Raw genomic sequence first — 15,749 nt, 5'->3', positions numbered from 1 at the left:
GTTTGCGAAGAGGAAATGAGCGGGGTGAAAACCGTGGGTTTTAACATGTCTGTGAGTGAATGTGGGCGCATGACAGCGGGCACATTTACTACACTCGTAACACCGTCTGCCTGAGCTGACTGAATGTGTGTGTTGGTTTCGTTTTCACAGAAAACGTGGGACATGCATTATGTAGTGTTTGTGGGCACTGAGATATGGGCACATACACTACCTGTAATGCACAATTGACATGAGTCGCTGGCCGCGCTCGATGTCTCTATGGCAGTTTGCGTAGAAAGAGCGAACGGGACAAAACCCTGTGGGGTTCAACGTGTCTGTGAGAGTGGGGCGCAGGACAGCGGGCACATTTACTGCACAGAAATACACCGTCAGCCTGAGCTGACTGAATGTGTGTTGGTTTCGTTTTTACAGAAACCGTGGGACATGCATTGTGTAGCGTTTGTGGGCACTGAGTTGTGGGCACATTCACTACATGTAATGCACAATTGACACCATCGGCCGTGGCCGGAATACAGAAAAAAAACTTTGTGTGATTTATCTGGGTCGCCGTGAAAACGGCTTTTGTGTTCAGGCAAGCGGGCCGTGGTACCGGCTTGTTTACTGCACAATACACTGGAACAGTCGCATTTTCTGGAACTGAACGAGCAAAAATTTTTCGGTGCATTTTTTTATTACAATCATAACACCATCGGCCATGGCAGGATACCAGAAATTACATTCTTCATGTGATTTATCTGGGTCGCTGTGAAAACGGCTTTTGTGTGCAGGCAAGCGGGCTGTGGTACAGGCTTGTTTACTGCAGAATACACTGGAACAGTCGCATTTTCTGGAACTGAACGAGCGAACATTTCCGGTGCGAGCCTGGCCGCGGCGAGACTTAAACACCGTTGCCTACCTAGGCGGGCTAGGAAGACTTTGAGGCCTCGGGCTTTATCTCAGTCTTCGGCCGAGGCCCACGTGAGGGGGGCGGCGTCCGGCAGAGCGAGAGCGCGCGAGAGCAGGCTGCGCGGGCGTCTTCCACTCAAGGCCGAGGCTCGCCGACTCGAGTGAAGACACACACTCTCAGCAGAGGTAAAAGGATATAGACGCCGGAAAGCATAGCAGGTACGGCGACTGAAGGCGGCTAGGTGAAGGCCAGCAGCTTCAGATTCGAAGGCTCGTCCCGCAGAAGGTTTATTCTCAACTGCGCAGCTTCTCACTCTGGATCCAGCGATGCGTGAGCTTCGCTGAAGAGATGAAAATCAGTTTGTATCAGCCTGTCGAGCTACATTTATAGGTCAAGGCCACGCCTATTTCGGCGGGACGTGATGTAGTGGGCGCTAAGCGCCCCCATTGGATATGGCGTCACGCAGGGCCTCTCTCGATAGGCTGCTGCTGTTGCCGCAGGTCAGTCAATAGGCACGTGAGCCGTCTTGCCTATGTCTGCATGCTGCTGCAACGCATTTTACATTTATTCAAAATTAAGGATACTTTTTGGCTTCAATATCTCGTGGAAAAAAGGTTTTCCCCGTAGCGTAAGATATTACGCAGTACGAGAGAGCCTCTGTTAAGAGAACAGAAAGCACAAGCTTTTGTGTCAGGTTGTTATGTTGTGATGCTAAATATAATGTTAGAATTGTGTAAATAGTGCAACAGTCGGGTCCTGGAATTAAAACCTCCATTAAATTTTCTCTATAGGTAAACTAATTTTAACTATAACTTATAAACCTTTAAGACATACCTACTGTCAGTTACGAGGTTGTTAATCAATGGTATTTGCTTCTATTGAAGCCGTCAGCCTGCATTATTTCATAACATCATACTTATAGTTTACTATTTATGTATAAAAACCAAAATGTAGATACACCACTTTTATTCACAAACAAAAATTGAATCAAATAAGCAATGACTTCTCCTTGTCATCTTTTTAACAATATGTCAACAAGATAAAAACACGTAGAACATATATTGTACTCTATATATCTAGCATACATTTATATAAAAACGATCAAGCTTTAAAACAAAAAAGGTAATAAGAGATATTAACCATGAATATTATTGCAATTCACAATGGATATGTAAATATAAACACTCCGCAATAATGATAAATATATCTCAAGCATACATGAAGTCTGTATATATAATGTATGTATGAATGTATTTTTAAAGCATTAAACATCTTTATTCCTTACAACACACATTGTAATTTGATATCTTTACGTACAATATATATTTTATAACATGGCTCTACGGAATACTTTATTCTGATAAAATATTTTATGATGATGGCTAATTTATATTTCACCACTGTCCATGGCCACATAACAGTACAACACTTTTACTTTACTATGTATAAATTAATTTTATCTGTCTACTCTACCCATCTATCTATCTAAAGAAAGCCTAATTTCTAATGCATTATATTATTTAAAGGTCTTTAATATACAAGTGATTAAAAGATGTATTATTGGGCATAATAATTCTAAAACATTATATATAAAGACTTCAAGTAAACTGCTACCCATCTTTTTGCACTTGAACCAAAGCTTACTTTTGCAATATCAATTCCAGATAAAGAGAAAAAAGAAACAAGCACGCCTGTGAAATTCATAACAGTGATAATAAAAAAACAATAATTGGTCATTTTTGTTAAACACTCTCTAGTTTTTTTAGAGAGCAGAGGAAGTACTGTCAAAAATCACATCTCTTTGAAAAGTCCATGCTCATATTAATCACAAAAATGTCCGTATGAGCATTATGAGTCTTTATGAGTCGGAGTTGCAGTAATTGAGGAAAGCCATCATGCCTCGGGCCGCATGTCTCCACTGAGTCTAAGGCATCTATCCTACTGTGGTTCAGGCTGTAGTTGAGGTCGGTTCTTCTAGTACGGATATTGCTTTTGTTTCTTCCCTGCGAAACAAGCGAGCCAAGTGCAGAATAACATGGCGGAGGCGGCGCCCGCCCCGGTGCAGTAATATGCCCAGCCGATCTGACAAGAGCCTGAAGACAAGACAGAGACAAAGAGTGTGGGCATTAGTGAACTTCTGAAAGTTTCAAATGACAAAGAATGAAGGGATCATATGTGTGATGGATGATGTATATTAAGAAATGGTATGTGACAAAGATTTTAAATGTAGCTAAAATTGCAGTGATTTAGTTGTTTTTATGTAAGTTTTATTTGTTTGTTTGTTTTATATGTACATATGTTTTTTTAATAAAGCCAATAATCATTTGCAAACTATAGTCCATGACGTCTGGTATACTGGCATACGCTAATGAGTATAAAAAGGTTTGAGTTACACGTCATCAGCTTTATTTGTCTTCAGGATAAATTTGTATGCACGTGTAAGATAACAGCTGGTTGGATTGTTCGAGGAAGCTGGACATGGACTTTGTTGCATTTGCGGTTAGAAGCTCTGTTCTTGCTTGATTCCCTCTAGAGAGATAAGAATCTAGTGTTTGCATGAAGAGTATTCAGCTCTCGAAAGAGTTGGAGGAACTCATGTCGATGCATTCTCAGTAAATGCTCTGTTATTGCTTGATTCTCTCTAGAGAGATGCGGATCTAGTGTTTGCATGGAGCGCATTCGGCTCTCGAGGGAGTTGGAGGAACTCATGTCAATGCATTCTCAGTAAAGGCTCTGTTATTGCTTGATTAGATAAGAATCTAGAGTTTGCATGGAATGCGTTCGGCACTCGAAAGAGTTGGAGGAACTCATGTCGATGCGTTCTCAGTAAAGGCCAGGGGTGGTAAAAGTACTCAAAAATTATACTCGAGTAAAAGTATATATACCTAAATAAAAAATGACTCCAGTAAAAGTAGAAAGTCCTCCATTCAAACATCACTTGAGTAAAAGTATAAAAGTATCCGATTTAAAACGTACTTACGTACCGAAAGTAAAAAGTAAATATTCAAACTGTAAATATCAATAATTAAACAGATCAATTGTTTTGGGAGTGATATGCAATCTTTTAATTGAACAAATTATTAGATACTGCAATTAAGAATTTGTTAGATTTGCAATGATAAGAGACAATGAAGCAGCTTGCACCAATTCTAAACAATTTCATTAAGTTTAGTGACAGCATATTATGGTGCAATGACTGGTAGGCCATTCTTTGATACAAATTTTACAATTTCAATTCAATTATTGTGGTTTGATTCCGATCTTGATTCAATATAGATTCATTTTGTTAAATATTTGGTACAGTAGATACATGTTAATTTTTAAATTAAGAAAATCTCACCTAATTCTGTAAACATAGGCTACAGAGAGCCCTGTCAGCTGGTATTATTACATGTTAAAAATACATGTGATTTTTATTATAATAACAACTTTATAATATTTTAAGGATATAAGTAAAAATATAATAAATATATAGTGCACATTTAACAAAATACTGATTTATACTAATATTACATATATTATAAAATACTCATTTTTCTAGCCAACTAACATGCTATGGTCATTAAATGTTTTTTTTTTTTTTCCCAGAGGTAAATGTAACGTTATGTGACATTGTTCACCAGCTGTTTTATTGACCTCTTTCCGCGGTTGAAAAACACTGATTTATTGATATTATATATAAGGTATATACATTTCGGTAAGTTGTACTGTATCTTTCAACATAGGCTACCTATTATTGTTCATTTGTGTTTATTTACAATTAACTAGTAGTAAAGAGATTAACGGCACCCCATAGAAGGCGCTAGCTATCTGTCACGTCACATTTAAAAGCTCCAAAGCGGTATTTATTGTTTAAATTTCGTGATAAAATTGACAGAATCTGAGAGCTGAGAATTTGTTTCCTATCAAAAGTAACCTAATCTGTCTTGTCTGTCGGTGTCAATGTCCTCTTTGGTTCGTGATTTTTCTCTGCGTGAGAAAATGGATGTGTGTCGTGAGAGCGGGTGGAAAGTGTCAATTGCGTGAGTCTCACACTGAATGAGTGATAGTTGGCAGCTCTGCAATAGACATGTTCCATAACATTAGCTGCATCAAACCGAAGATGTGCAAGATACAAGGTAAGCGGGAATCTCGGGATCATTGCTTTACCTTCACCTGTTTCTGCGGTCATCTTCCACAATGGCGAACTGACTGCTATTTGAGCTTATGCTGGCTTGCGCATTCTTTTTTTCAAAATAAAACCAAGTTTTTCATTGGTTTGGAAAGCCAGTGTAATAAATACTTGGAGCAGGCATGGGGGAAATGTAACGGAGTAAAAAGTAAACTTTGTCTTTAATATTGTAGTGGAGTAAGAGTAAAAGTAGATGCAAATAAAACATACTCAAGTAAAGTACAGATCCCCGAAAAAAATACTTATGTAAAGTAACGAAGTATTTCTACTTCGTTACTTACCACCACTGGTAAAGGCTCTGTTATTGCTTGATTCTCTCTAGAGAGATCCGGATCTAGTTTTTGCATGGAGCGCATTCGGGTCTCGAGGGAGTTGGAGGAACTCATGTTGATGCTTTTATTGCTTGATTTCCTCTAGAGAGATAAAAATCTATTGTTTGCACGGAGCGCATTTGTTTGCATGAAGCGCGTTCAGCTCTCGAGGGAGTTGGAGGAAGTCATGTTGATGCATTCTCAGGAAAGGCTCTGTTATTGCTTGATTCTCTCTAAAGAGATACGGATCTAGTGCTTGCACGGAGCACATTCGGATCCCCAGGGAGTTGGAGGAACTCATGTCAATGCATTTTCAGAAAACGCTCTGTTATTGCTTGATTAGATAAGAATCTAGTGTATGCACGGAGTGCATTCGGCTCTCGAGGGAGTTGAAGGAACTCATGTCGATGCATTCTCAGTAAAGGCTCTGTTATTGCTGGATTCTCTCTAAAGAGATACGGATCTAGTTCTTGCACGGAGCGCATTCGGCTCTCGAGGGAGTTGGAGGAACTCATGTCAATGCATTCTCAGTAAAGGCTCTGTTATTGCTTGATTCTCTCTAGAGATATCCGGATCTAGTTTTTGCACAGAGCGCAATCGGCTCTCAAGGGAGTTGGAGGAACAACTGTTGATGCTATTATTGCTTGATTCCCTCTAAAGAGATTAAAATCTATTGTTTGCACGGAGCACATTTGTTTGCATGAAGCGCGTTCAGCTCTCGAGGGAGTTGGAGGAAGTCATGTCGATGTATTCTCAGTAAAGGCTCTGTTATTGCTTGATTCTCTCTAGAGAGATGCGGATCTAGTGTTTGCATGGAGCACGTTCAGCTCTCGAAGAAGTTGGAGGAACTCATGTCAATGCATTCTCAGTAAAGGCTCTGTCATTGCTTGATTTTCTCTAGAGAGATGCGGATCTAGTGTTTGCACAGAGCGCGTTCGGATTCAAGGATGCTGAATGCATGTATTGTGGGAAGCTCCACCCATAGCAAGCCAAGGCAAGGCAAGTTTATTTATATAGTACATTTCATACACTATGGCAATGCAAAGTGCTTTACAGAAAGGAATTAAAATAATCACAAAAAAAGCAAGGAAAATTAAAACAGTTATAAAAGAAATTAAAAGATATATGATACAGTTAAAAAAATAATTAAAAGAGTAAAACGATGATACATAGATACACTTCTCATCGGGCAAAACACCACTGTATAATATTTTTCACAACTCCCAGTTTTTCTCTGAGATTTTCCCATGGTGATTACACTGTTCCTGTGGTTCTTTTTGGCGCGCCTAAGAAATCTATTGGACATCTCAGAGGGACACGATTTTCCCCTAAAATCGGACAGGAGGAGCTCTAGAACTGACTCACGGGGTAACCCATGCTTGACTCTCTCTTGAGGGATGAGAGTCAAGCGTCTGCACCTCGCGGGACCACCGAGGATGGTAAGGATCAATCATGGGGATTGTAGACGGAGCATAGGGAGGAGACTGGTGGTAGTTTTTCCTTTGGGCTTCTCCTGGTATTTTTTTTCATGTCGTATTAGGAAGCTGCTCAGTGGCTGATTCCGACCTGACTGATTTAATGTGACATGTCTAATTCTGAGGAAATAGATGCTTTGAGAGTTGCGGCAGGTTTTATTAATAATCCGTCCTCCTCCCCTGTAACTGAATGCGCTCATTGTGATGAGCCATGCTGAGGGAGCTCCCCTCTCACTTTAGTTTTTTTCTTGTGGGATGAAAGTCAAGGGTTTGCACCTCACAGTGCAGGCCCCATGTCTGCTGAAGCAGCACATCAGCCTTGATTGTGGGGTCATAGGTGGGCAAAGTAGAGGTGGATGATCAAATAAATCTGACTCCTCTGCTTACCACCATGGGGCTCATGGCAAGGAATATGCGGAGACAAGACAGGGCTTTGAAATACAGGCCTGTGAAACACCATGAAATCCGCCAAGTGGGACAGGATCCCCTGCAGCTTCCTTGGGGTTCTGAGCATAGGTGATGAGAGTTATTGGGTAAACTCCATTATGTCCTGTTCTCGGTTGCCTCCCTTTCCTGAGTAAAGGGTAAGGATGTACGCTACCCCTTGGATGAGTGGCAATACCAAAGGGAGGTGCTAATTACTGAGGTTTTTACCACCTTACATGGTCACTTTAGTAGGCTGCTCAAGTACCCCTTAGGGTAGAGCTAAGTGAATGGAACTATAATGGCCAATTCACAAAAGTGCTTGTTTCGCTTATCTCCCTGCCCAACTGTTGTTGGGTCTGGAAGAATGCTCATATAGGGATGATCAGTGTTACAAACCAATGAGTAGAGGTGGATAACTAATGGTGTCCCCCTTATCATTGTAGCAGTAGTTCTATGGTTTAACCATTAACTATAGTTAGTCCTGGAGAAGTGCCATTACTCAAGTCAGGGTATGAGCTATTCTCCCCTAATCACGCTAAGGTCATTCAAATTTAGTTGATCCTCCCCTGCGGTAGGCTTCTACCTAAGAGCATTGTCAAATACTGGTAAGGTATGCCTGACATAGCTGAGGCTATGTTGAGTATTTTCCTTTTAGAGCCCTGCATACAGGGCTGAGGCATGTCCCACAAGGGAGAGAGGAAGGTTTAACAGCCGAACTTCCCTTGCTGTTGAGCATAGTAGCTTTTCTAGTGGGGATCTTTCCTAGTATATTGGCTTAGGGAGTAGTGCCACTATATGAGTCATGTGGGCGCTGATAGGCTTTTGTCTCTGACTGGGTAGTCTGTAAAGTCAATTTATGCTATGCCCTCTATGTTTGTGCATATTAAAAGTCTAGTGAGGCAGGCATTCCCTAAGCATTGTGTAACGAAATACCTGGGTCAGGCTTTGGGAACAGGTATTCAAAATTAGTAATTTCACAATTAATAATTATTCATAAGGGTTTGACCCAGATTATCATACATGTTAAATCTCCCAAAAAGGGATAATATTTTCACTGCATCTACATTCATATATGTACTTAGGCAATTAACCACAAAGGATTATAATTAATTGCATATGTACAATATATTTTACAGGTTAAAATTAGCTCAATTGTATATCAATACTTATTAATTAATTAACTATTTAATATATCAAATATGCCTATCATAGATCGATCGTCGGGATAATCTTAAAGGGGATTAATTTGTGACCGAATCATCTTTTTGTCCAGCAAAAACCTGATCATTCGATGTCAATCAAACCTCACAAAATAATCCTACTTTATAGACTTCCAGGAGAAGCTATTTCTCTGGCCAGAAGAAACAACTTTCCTGTTCCATAACGATTCTTTAATTAGGCTATCAGTAAATTTGTAAAGCACGTAGCTCTGGATCTTATAAATTAAAGTGACTTGTATGAGCATAGAGACAGAATCAATAAATGAATATAATGCATTTAATAAAGGCAAAGTTACGTATACCGGTTATAACAAACAATAAATGTATTTACAAACACAATAATGGCAACGACATAATGAAAGAGAATACATCAATAAAGAGAGAGAGAGAATGAGAGAGAGAGAGAGAGATAATCTGAAAGGATCAGTGGCAAATTACAGACCTTAAAACCTTTGAGAGACAACACGGAAAAACACATCTTAAAGCTCTGAAAGCTCAATACGAATATATACTTGCACAGTTGCTCGTTGTGTGGCTGCTTCGAAGGCATGTGGATTTGCTCCGTGGGAGAGTCACGTGGTCTGCAGATGGTCTGGAGCGCGCACTTTCAAACGAAGGTTTAAACTGTCTCTGATGTAAAATTACCAAAGAAACAATTCAGGCTAAGTTCACTTCACTCGTCGGTGGAAATGAACAAAGGAGAATTCGGAAATGGAAAAATAAAAACTTAAAGAAACAAAGGAAAAGATCCCCTGAGGGGGAATCGCGGATCCGTTACATGATGCTAGGATAGGTTAGAGGGTAAGAGAGCGAGAGAGTGGAGCACGCCGACATTTATCACCTTGGAGAAATCCAGCCTCTTCCTGTCGGCTTGGCCAATCGGAGAGTTGGAAGTCACAGGCGGGAATTTAGTTTTTATTACTCTTTGTCTAAGAGCGCAAGCTCCTTAGGTGTGTGTGTGTGTGGGGGGAGGGGTTACAGTCGAAAGACGTTTCGATCTTCAATGATAGTAAAACCTATCAAAAATACACTTTACTTTATATTTTTATGCATATTCGCGTTGTCCACACCACGAGTGTTCTACAGGTAGTAAGAACGCTATGTAAAAGTTAACGGAATATACAAATATATTTAAAATGCATATTGAAGGTATTTATAATTCACTTTATGCTACGATAAAATCATAGTTATTCCAATGTGACATGGACAAACAGACACACATAAAAACACATAAAATACATCATTGTATAAGTCTTTCAGTGAGGATATTGGAGAAAGGTTCTTGTGTGTGTGTGTTTGAATGTGCTCTGGTCTCTATTCTGGCCTGGCTCTGAGGAGATAACAATCTCTTTGAGGCCTGACCCCTGCTGTGTGTCGTACACAAGTTCCTTCTCGTTGGAAAGGGGGAGGCTTAGTTTTAACTCAGTTCGCCATGAAAGTGTCAATGAACGGCATTAGGGGCAGACTCTGTGGTGCCCAACCATGATTGGTGCCCAATCATGGCTGCCAGGAGTTTTGTCTGAGAACCTGGCCTCTTAGAATCTAACAAAATCTATTGAATCCTTTCTGGTATTACCAAATTTAGTGGTTAATTGACTCAAGTTGTATTTTATTTAAATTGCGTCTCAATATTGGGGACAATATTTCTACTATCCGCTGAGCTTGGGCTGTAGCCCAAGTTGATGGGCTTTTGGGCCTACTAGGATCTTGACAAACAAATCTGTCACCATCAACATTTGCAACTTTCTTCAACTTCCGGTACATCCTGGTAAGACACATTATGCCGCCTAAAAATGCTAAAACATCTCCTTGTGAGGAGGATGCTGTTGTCACAATGAGTGTACTCTCCCAGTTAATGGAGCAGCAGAGAGCGATCTATAAAGATATGTTATTGCAGCAGCAAGATAACTTCAAATGTTTCATTCAGCTGATCATGGATGGAACTAAAAAAAGATTGGATGGTGTTATCAGAGATGTACAGGAGCTGAAGACCAGCTTGGAATTTACCCAAACAAAGTTTGAAGAGGAGAAGATGGGATGCACTGAGATTGAGTCAAAGATAAGGGCATTTGAGACAAACATTACTACTTCCAAGCAAGAATTGGATGTAATGTTCAACAAGCTTGATTACATTGAAAACCAGAGCAGGAGAACAAATATTTTAATTGATGGCATGGCTGACGAGAAAGGAGAGAATTGGTGTGAATCAGAGAAAAAGGTGCGAGATATGTTTTCAAAAAACTTGGGCTTAGATGGAATAAATATGGACATTGAGCGTGCCCAGAGACTTGGTCAGTTTCAGGAGAGGGGAAGGCCAAGGAAAATTGTTGTCAAACTTCTTCGCATTAAAGATAGAGAGCTGATTCTTTCTTCTGCCAAGAAATTAAAGGGCACTAAGATCTACCTAAACGAAGATTTCTCTGAAGCTGTGCAACTGAGGAGGAAGGAGTTGTGGCCGAAGGTGAAAGCTTTCAGAGAGAGAGGTGATAAAGCGAGTTTGAAGTATGATAAACTGATTATCACCCCAAGGGATGGACAAAGTCAGTTATTGGCCTAATGAGCTTTAATGCTCAATTTTATATATGTTTGTGTACATGCAAGTGTGTCTGTGTGTAGGACTTGTATGTATGTAGCCTACTTGATGAAGTTAAAATAACTTAGGGTACAAGATATTCAACTAGATTATAATATAGGACTTTAATTGAAAAAATTTTTTTTTACCTTTAATTAAGATGACCAGAATAAATAAATTGCCTAAAGGTTTAATCCTTGCACATATTAATATATGTAGTCTTAGGAACAAAATTCAAGACCTGTCTTTATTTTTGCAACTGAATAAAATAGACATACTTATGATTTCTGAAACTCATCTGGATCACTTCATAGACAATTCAGATGTTGATATAGGGGGGTTTTCAATTTATAGAAATGATAGAAACAGGTTTGGAGGAGGTGTGGCCATTTATATACGAGATCATTTCCCTGTTAAACTGAGACATGACTTAATGATTGATGATGTGGAAGTGTTATGGTTACAGGTACATCTTCCACATTTAAAACCTATTATTCTTGGTTGTTGTTATAGGCCACCTAGTGCCAGGATAGAGTATATAAATGGTTTATGTAATATGCTAGATAAGGTGACTGAGGAAAATAGAGAGCTATACTGGTTGGGTGATTTAAATATTGATTGGCTGTCTGATATTTGTCCTTTGAAGAACAAGCTTAAAACCATGACAGACACCTGTGGTTTATCTCAATTAATGGATCAACCAACAAGAATTTCTAGTAACAATACAGGATTTTCAACATCAAAATGTATTGATCATATTTACACTAATAATCCCGATATGTGCTCAATACCCATTTCTGTAACAGTTGGCTTTAGTGATCACAACTGTATTGCTGTCTCCAGGAGAACTAAGCTACCTCGAGCCTGTCCTAAAATTATTATGAAAAGATCTTATAGGGTATTTAATGAGGAGAGTTTTCTAAATGAATTGGATAATATTAAATGGAATTTGATAAGTGACATTGATGATGTTGATGCATCCCTTAATTTATTTATGGATTGTTTTATGAGAGTTGTTAACAATCATGCCCCATTGATGAAATTTACAGTTAAAGCCAACAGTGCTCCTTGGGTTGATACTGAGTTAAGGAGTTTAATGGCTCAAAGGGAAGAGGCTAAAAAGGTTGCGGTTATTTCTGATTCTCCTAAGGACAGAAAATTGTATTGTATTTTAAGGAATGAGGTGACCAAGGTGAACAGAGTGAAAAAGAAAGAATATTTTAAGAAGAGAATTGATGATAGTGGTACAGATAGTAAGAGAATGTGGAAGGTACTCAATGAAATCATGGGGAAAAAATCTACTTGTACTTCTTTTGTTGAAGTGAATGGAGTTTATTTTAGCCAATACAGATTGCAAATTATTTTAATGATTATTTTGTTAATAAGGTTTCTAATTTTAGAGAGACAATGAAATACAATGTTGATTACAACTCAGTTGAGCTAATTGAAAGGTGTATTATGAAAGATAAACTGTGTAGTTTTGAATTTCATCAGGTTAATGTTGTGCAGGTGGAAATGTTGTTGAGATCTTTGACTGTTGGTGGGTCTGTTGGCACAGACAACTTGGATAGTCGGCTGTTGAAGTTATCAGCTGGACATATTTCTAAACCAATCTGTCACATTTTCAACAGATGTTTGATTAGTGGTGTGTGTCGAAAACTTTGGAAGGAGGGTAAGATAATTCCTTTACCCAAAGTGTTACGGTGTTTATTCATTTTGTCATGTTTCTGGTTTGTGGTTTCTCTGTCTTTGGTCTTTTATTCAGTTTGTGCCTTGTTAATTGTAGTCTGTTATCCGAGTCATGTCATTATTAGGTCCCTTGTTTCAGGTGTGTTGTCTTGTTAGGTTGTATGGTCCCGCTCGGTGTTCTGATTTGCCCCAGCTGTGTCTTGTTCCCTCATCCCGTCTGTGTATTTAAATCCTGTCTGCTCTTTTGTTCGTGGTCAGTTATTGAATGTATGTTTTAATGTGCGTACCACGAGTATCTTGTCTGTTCTGAATCTGTAATTAAAGTCTACTGCTGCATTTAGATCCGCCTACTGCCTTTGCTTCCACGCAAATTCGTAACAGAATAACTGACCCCCTAGGATCTAGCAGCCATGCCTACCTGGAGTCCTGATGTCCAGATCCTCCGTCTTCGCCAGGAGAATCGCGCCATCGAGGATTATGTCGCAGAATTCCTCGAGCTGGCATATCTCGCGCAAATGAACACCCACGGCTTGAAGATCTTCTTCCGCGGAGGATTATCAGAACCACTCCGGTCTCTGATGCCCGAACCTGGTCCTCACGGATCTTTAGAATGGTACGTTGACCTGGCCCTGTTGTGGAGCGGTTCCCCGTTTACTGTGGGCGTGGAGGAGAAGCTGCAAGAGCCTGCGCTTAACGTCAGCCCGGTCGCGCCCGCGCTTCACTTCAGCTGCTCAACCGAGACCACGCTCCACGAGCCTGCGCTTCACGTGAACCGAGTCGAGCCCGCTTTCCACGACATGCCTGAGCTTCTTCCTGCCGAGACCGACATGCCTGAGCTTCTTCCTGCCGAGATCGACATGCCTGAGGCTGAGCTTCTGTCTTCCGAACCCGCACGTCGCTTCAGCCTCGACGAACCCGAGTCAAGTGAGTCAAGTGCCGCCGAGTCAAGTGAGACCGCGCTTCCCGAGTCAAGCGAGTCGATTGCCGCCGAGTCAAGTGCCGCCGAGTCAAGTGAGTCAAGCGCCGACGAGTCAAGTGAGTCAAGCGCCGCCGGGTCAAGTGAATCAAGTTCCGAGTCAAGTTCCGAGTCAAGTGAATCAAGTTCTGAGTCAAGTTCCGAGTCAAGTTCCGAGTCAAGTGAGTCAAGTTCCGAGTCAAGTGAGTCAAGTTCCGAGTCAAGTGAGTCAAGTTCCGAGTCAAGTTCCGAGTCAAGTTCCGAGTCAAGTTCCGAGTCAAGTTCCGAGTCAAGTTCCGAGTCAAGTTCCGAGTCAAGTGAATCAAGTTCCAAGTCAAGTGAATCAAGTTCCAAGTCAAGTGAATCAAGTGCCAAGTCAAGTGAATCAAGTGCCAAGTCAAGTGAATCAAGTGCCAAGTCAAGTGAATCAAGTGCCAAGTCAAGTGAATCAAGTGCCAAGTCAAGTGAATCAAGTGCCAAGTCAAGTGAATCAAGTGCCAAGTCAAGTGAATCAAGTGCCAAGTCAAGTGAATCAAGTGCCAAGTCAAGTGAATCAAGTGCCAAGTCAAGTGAACCGACTACCGAGTCAAGTGAGTCTACCGAGTCTACCGACTCGGGTGAGTCTACCGAGTCGGGTGAGTCTACCGAGTCAAGCGAGTCTGCCGAGTCAAGCGAGTCTGCCGAGTCAAGCGAGTCTGCCGAGTCAAGCGAGTCTGCCGAGTCAAGCGAGTCTGCCGAGTCAAGCGAGTCTGCCGAGTCTACTGAGTCAAGTGAGTCTACTGAGTCAAGTACGTCCAGTAGTGAATCAAGCCCAGTGAAGCGTCGTCGCAGAAGGAGGAGGAGGACTTGTTTGCTTTGCCAGGCTACGGAGGGCGTTCCCAGACTCCTCGCCCTGCCGGCCCCGCCTCTGCGCCTCGCCCTGCCGGCCCCGCCTCTGCGCCTCGCCCTGCCGGCCCCACCTCTGCGCCTCGCCCTGCCGGCCCCGCCTCTGCGCCTCGCCCTGCCGGCCCCGCCTCTGCGCCTCGCCCTGCCGGCCCCGCCTCTGCGCCTCGCCCTGCCGGCCCCGCCTCTGCGCCTCGCCCTGCCGGCCCCGCCTCTGCGCCTCGCCCTGCCTGCGCCCTTCAAGCTCCGGGAGGCCTGCCCGGAACCCATCTACCACCTGGAGGTTCCTCCCGAGGATTTCCCCAAGTATTTTTTGGGGGGGGGCAGAAGGTACTCCGTGAGGGCCATGGAGACGACGTCGACATGGTCCTCATCCTCGTCTGAGTCTGCTCCGACCTGGCCACCATCTCATCGTGCTCCGCCCTGGCCTTTGCCACGCCATGCTCCACCCTGGCCTTTGCCTCGTCCTGCTCCGCCCTGGCCTTTGCCTCGTCCTGCTCCGCCCTGGCCTTCGCTTCGTCCTGCTCCGCCCTGGCCTTCGCCTCATCCTGCTCCGCCCTGGCCGCCGTCACGTCCTGCTCCGCCCTGGAGGCTTCCTGTGTGTTGTCTTGTTAGGTTGTATGGTCCCGCTCGGTGTTCTGATTTGCCCCAGCGGTGTCTTGTTCCCTCATCCCGTCTGTGTATTTAAATCCTGTCTGCTCTTTTGTTCGTGGTCAGTTATTGAATGTATGTTTTAATGTGCGTACCACGAGTATCTTGTCTGTTCTGAATCTGTAATTAAAGTCTACTGCTGCATTTAGATCCGCCTACTGCCTTTGCTTCCACGCAAATTCGTAACACAAAGACACGAAATCAACTTTCTGTGGTCCAAATAGTAGGCCTATTAGCATCTTGCCTATTCTAAGTAAATTATTGGAAAAGATTGTATCTGAGCAAGTGCAAGATTACTTTTCTAACAATGATTTGACTACGATGTTTCAGCATGCTTATAGGTATGGTCATTCCACCTGCACTGCAATGACACAAATGTCAGACAGCTGGTTAACATCAATTGATAACTCAATGCTAGTGGGTACACTACTACTAGACTTCAGTGCTGCCTTCGATGTGATTGACCATGACATTTTGATTTCTAAACTTATTAGTTATGGTTTTACTTTCT

The 15,749-nt window shown here is 41.9% G+C and overlaps 1 protein-coding gene across 1 annotated transcript in view; it reads right to left on the bottom strand.

Annotated features, from left to right (window-relative positions):
• Positions 1-1,835: 1,835 nt before the first annotated feature.
• Positions 1,836-15,749, bottom strand: part of LOC143715895 (LHFPL tetraspan subfamily member 6 protein) — a 98,723-nt gene continuing 84,809 nt past the window's right edge. Inside the window, exon 4 of the mRNA XM_077207752.1 lies at positions 1,836-2,979. Coding sequence (XP_077063867.1) covers positions 2,861-2,979 — 119 coding nt within the window. The 3' untranslated portion in view covers positions 1,836-2,860. The remainder of the gene's footprint in view (positions 2,980-15,749) is intronic.

The sequence above is a fragment of the Siphateles boraxobius genome, unplaced genomic scaffold, assembly GCF_051911475.1.
Source record: "Siphateles boraxobius isolate OS27281-9 unplaced genomic scaffold, OSU_SipBor_1 6, whole genome shotgun sequence".
In the NCBI taxonomy this organism is placed as follows: Eukaryota; Metazoa; Chordata; class Actinopteri; order Cypriniformes; family Leuciscidae; genus Siphateles; species Siphateles boraxobius.
This window is presented reverse-complemented; position numbering and strand designations above follow the sequence as displayed.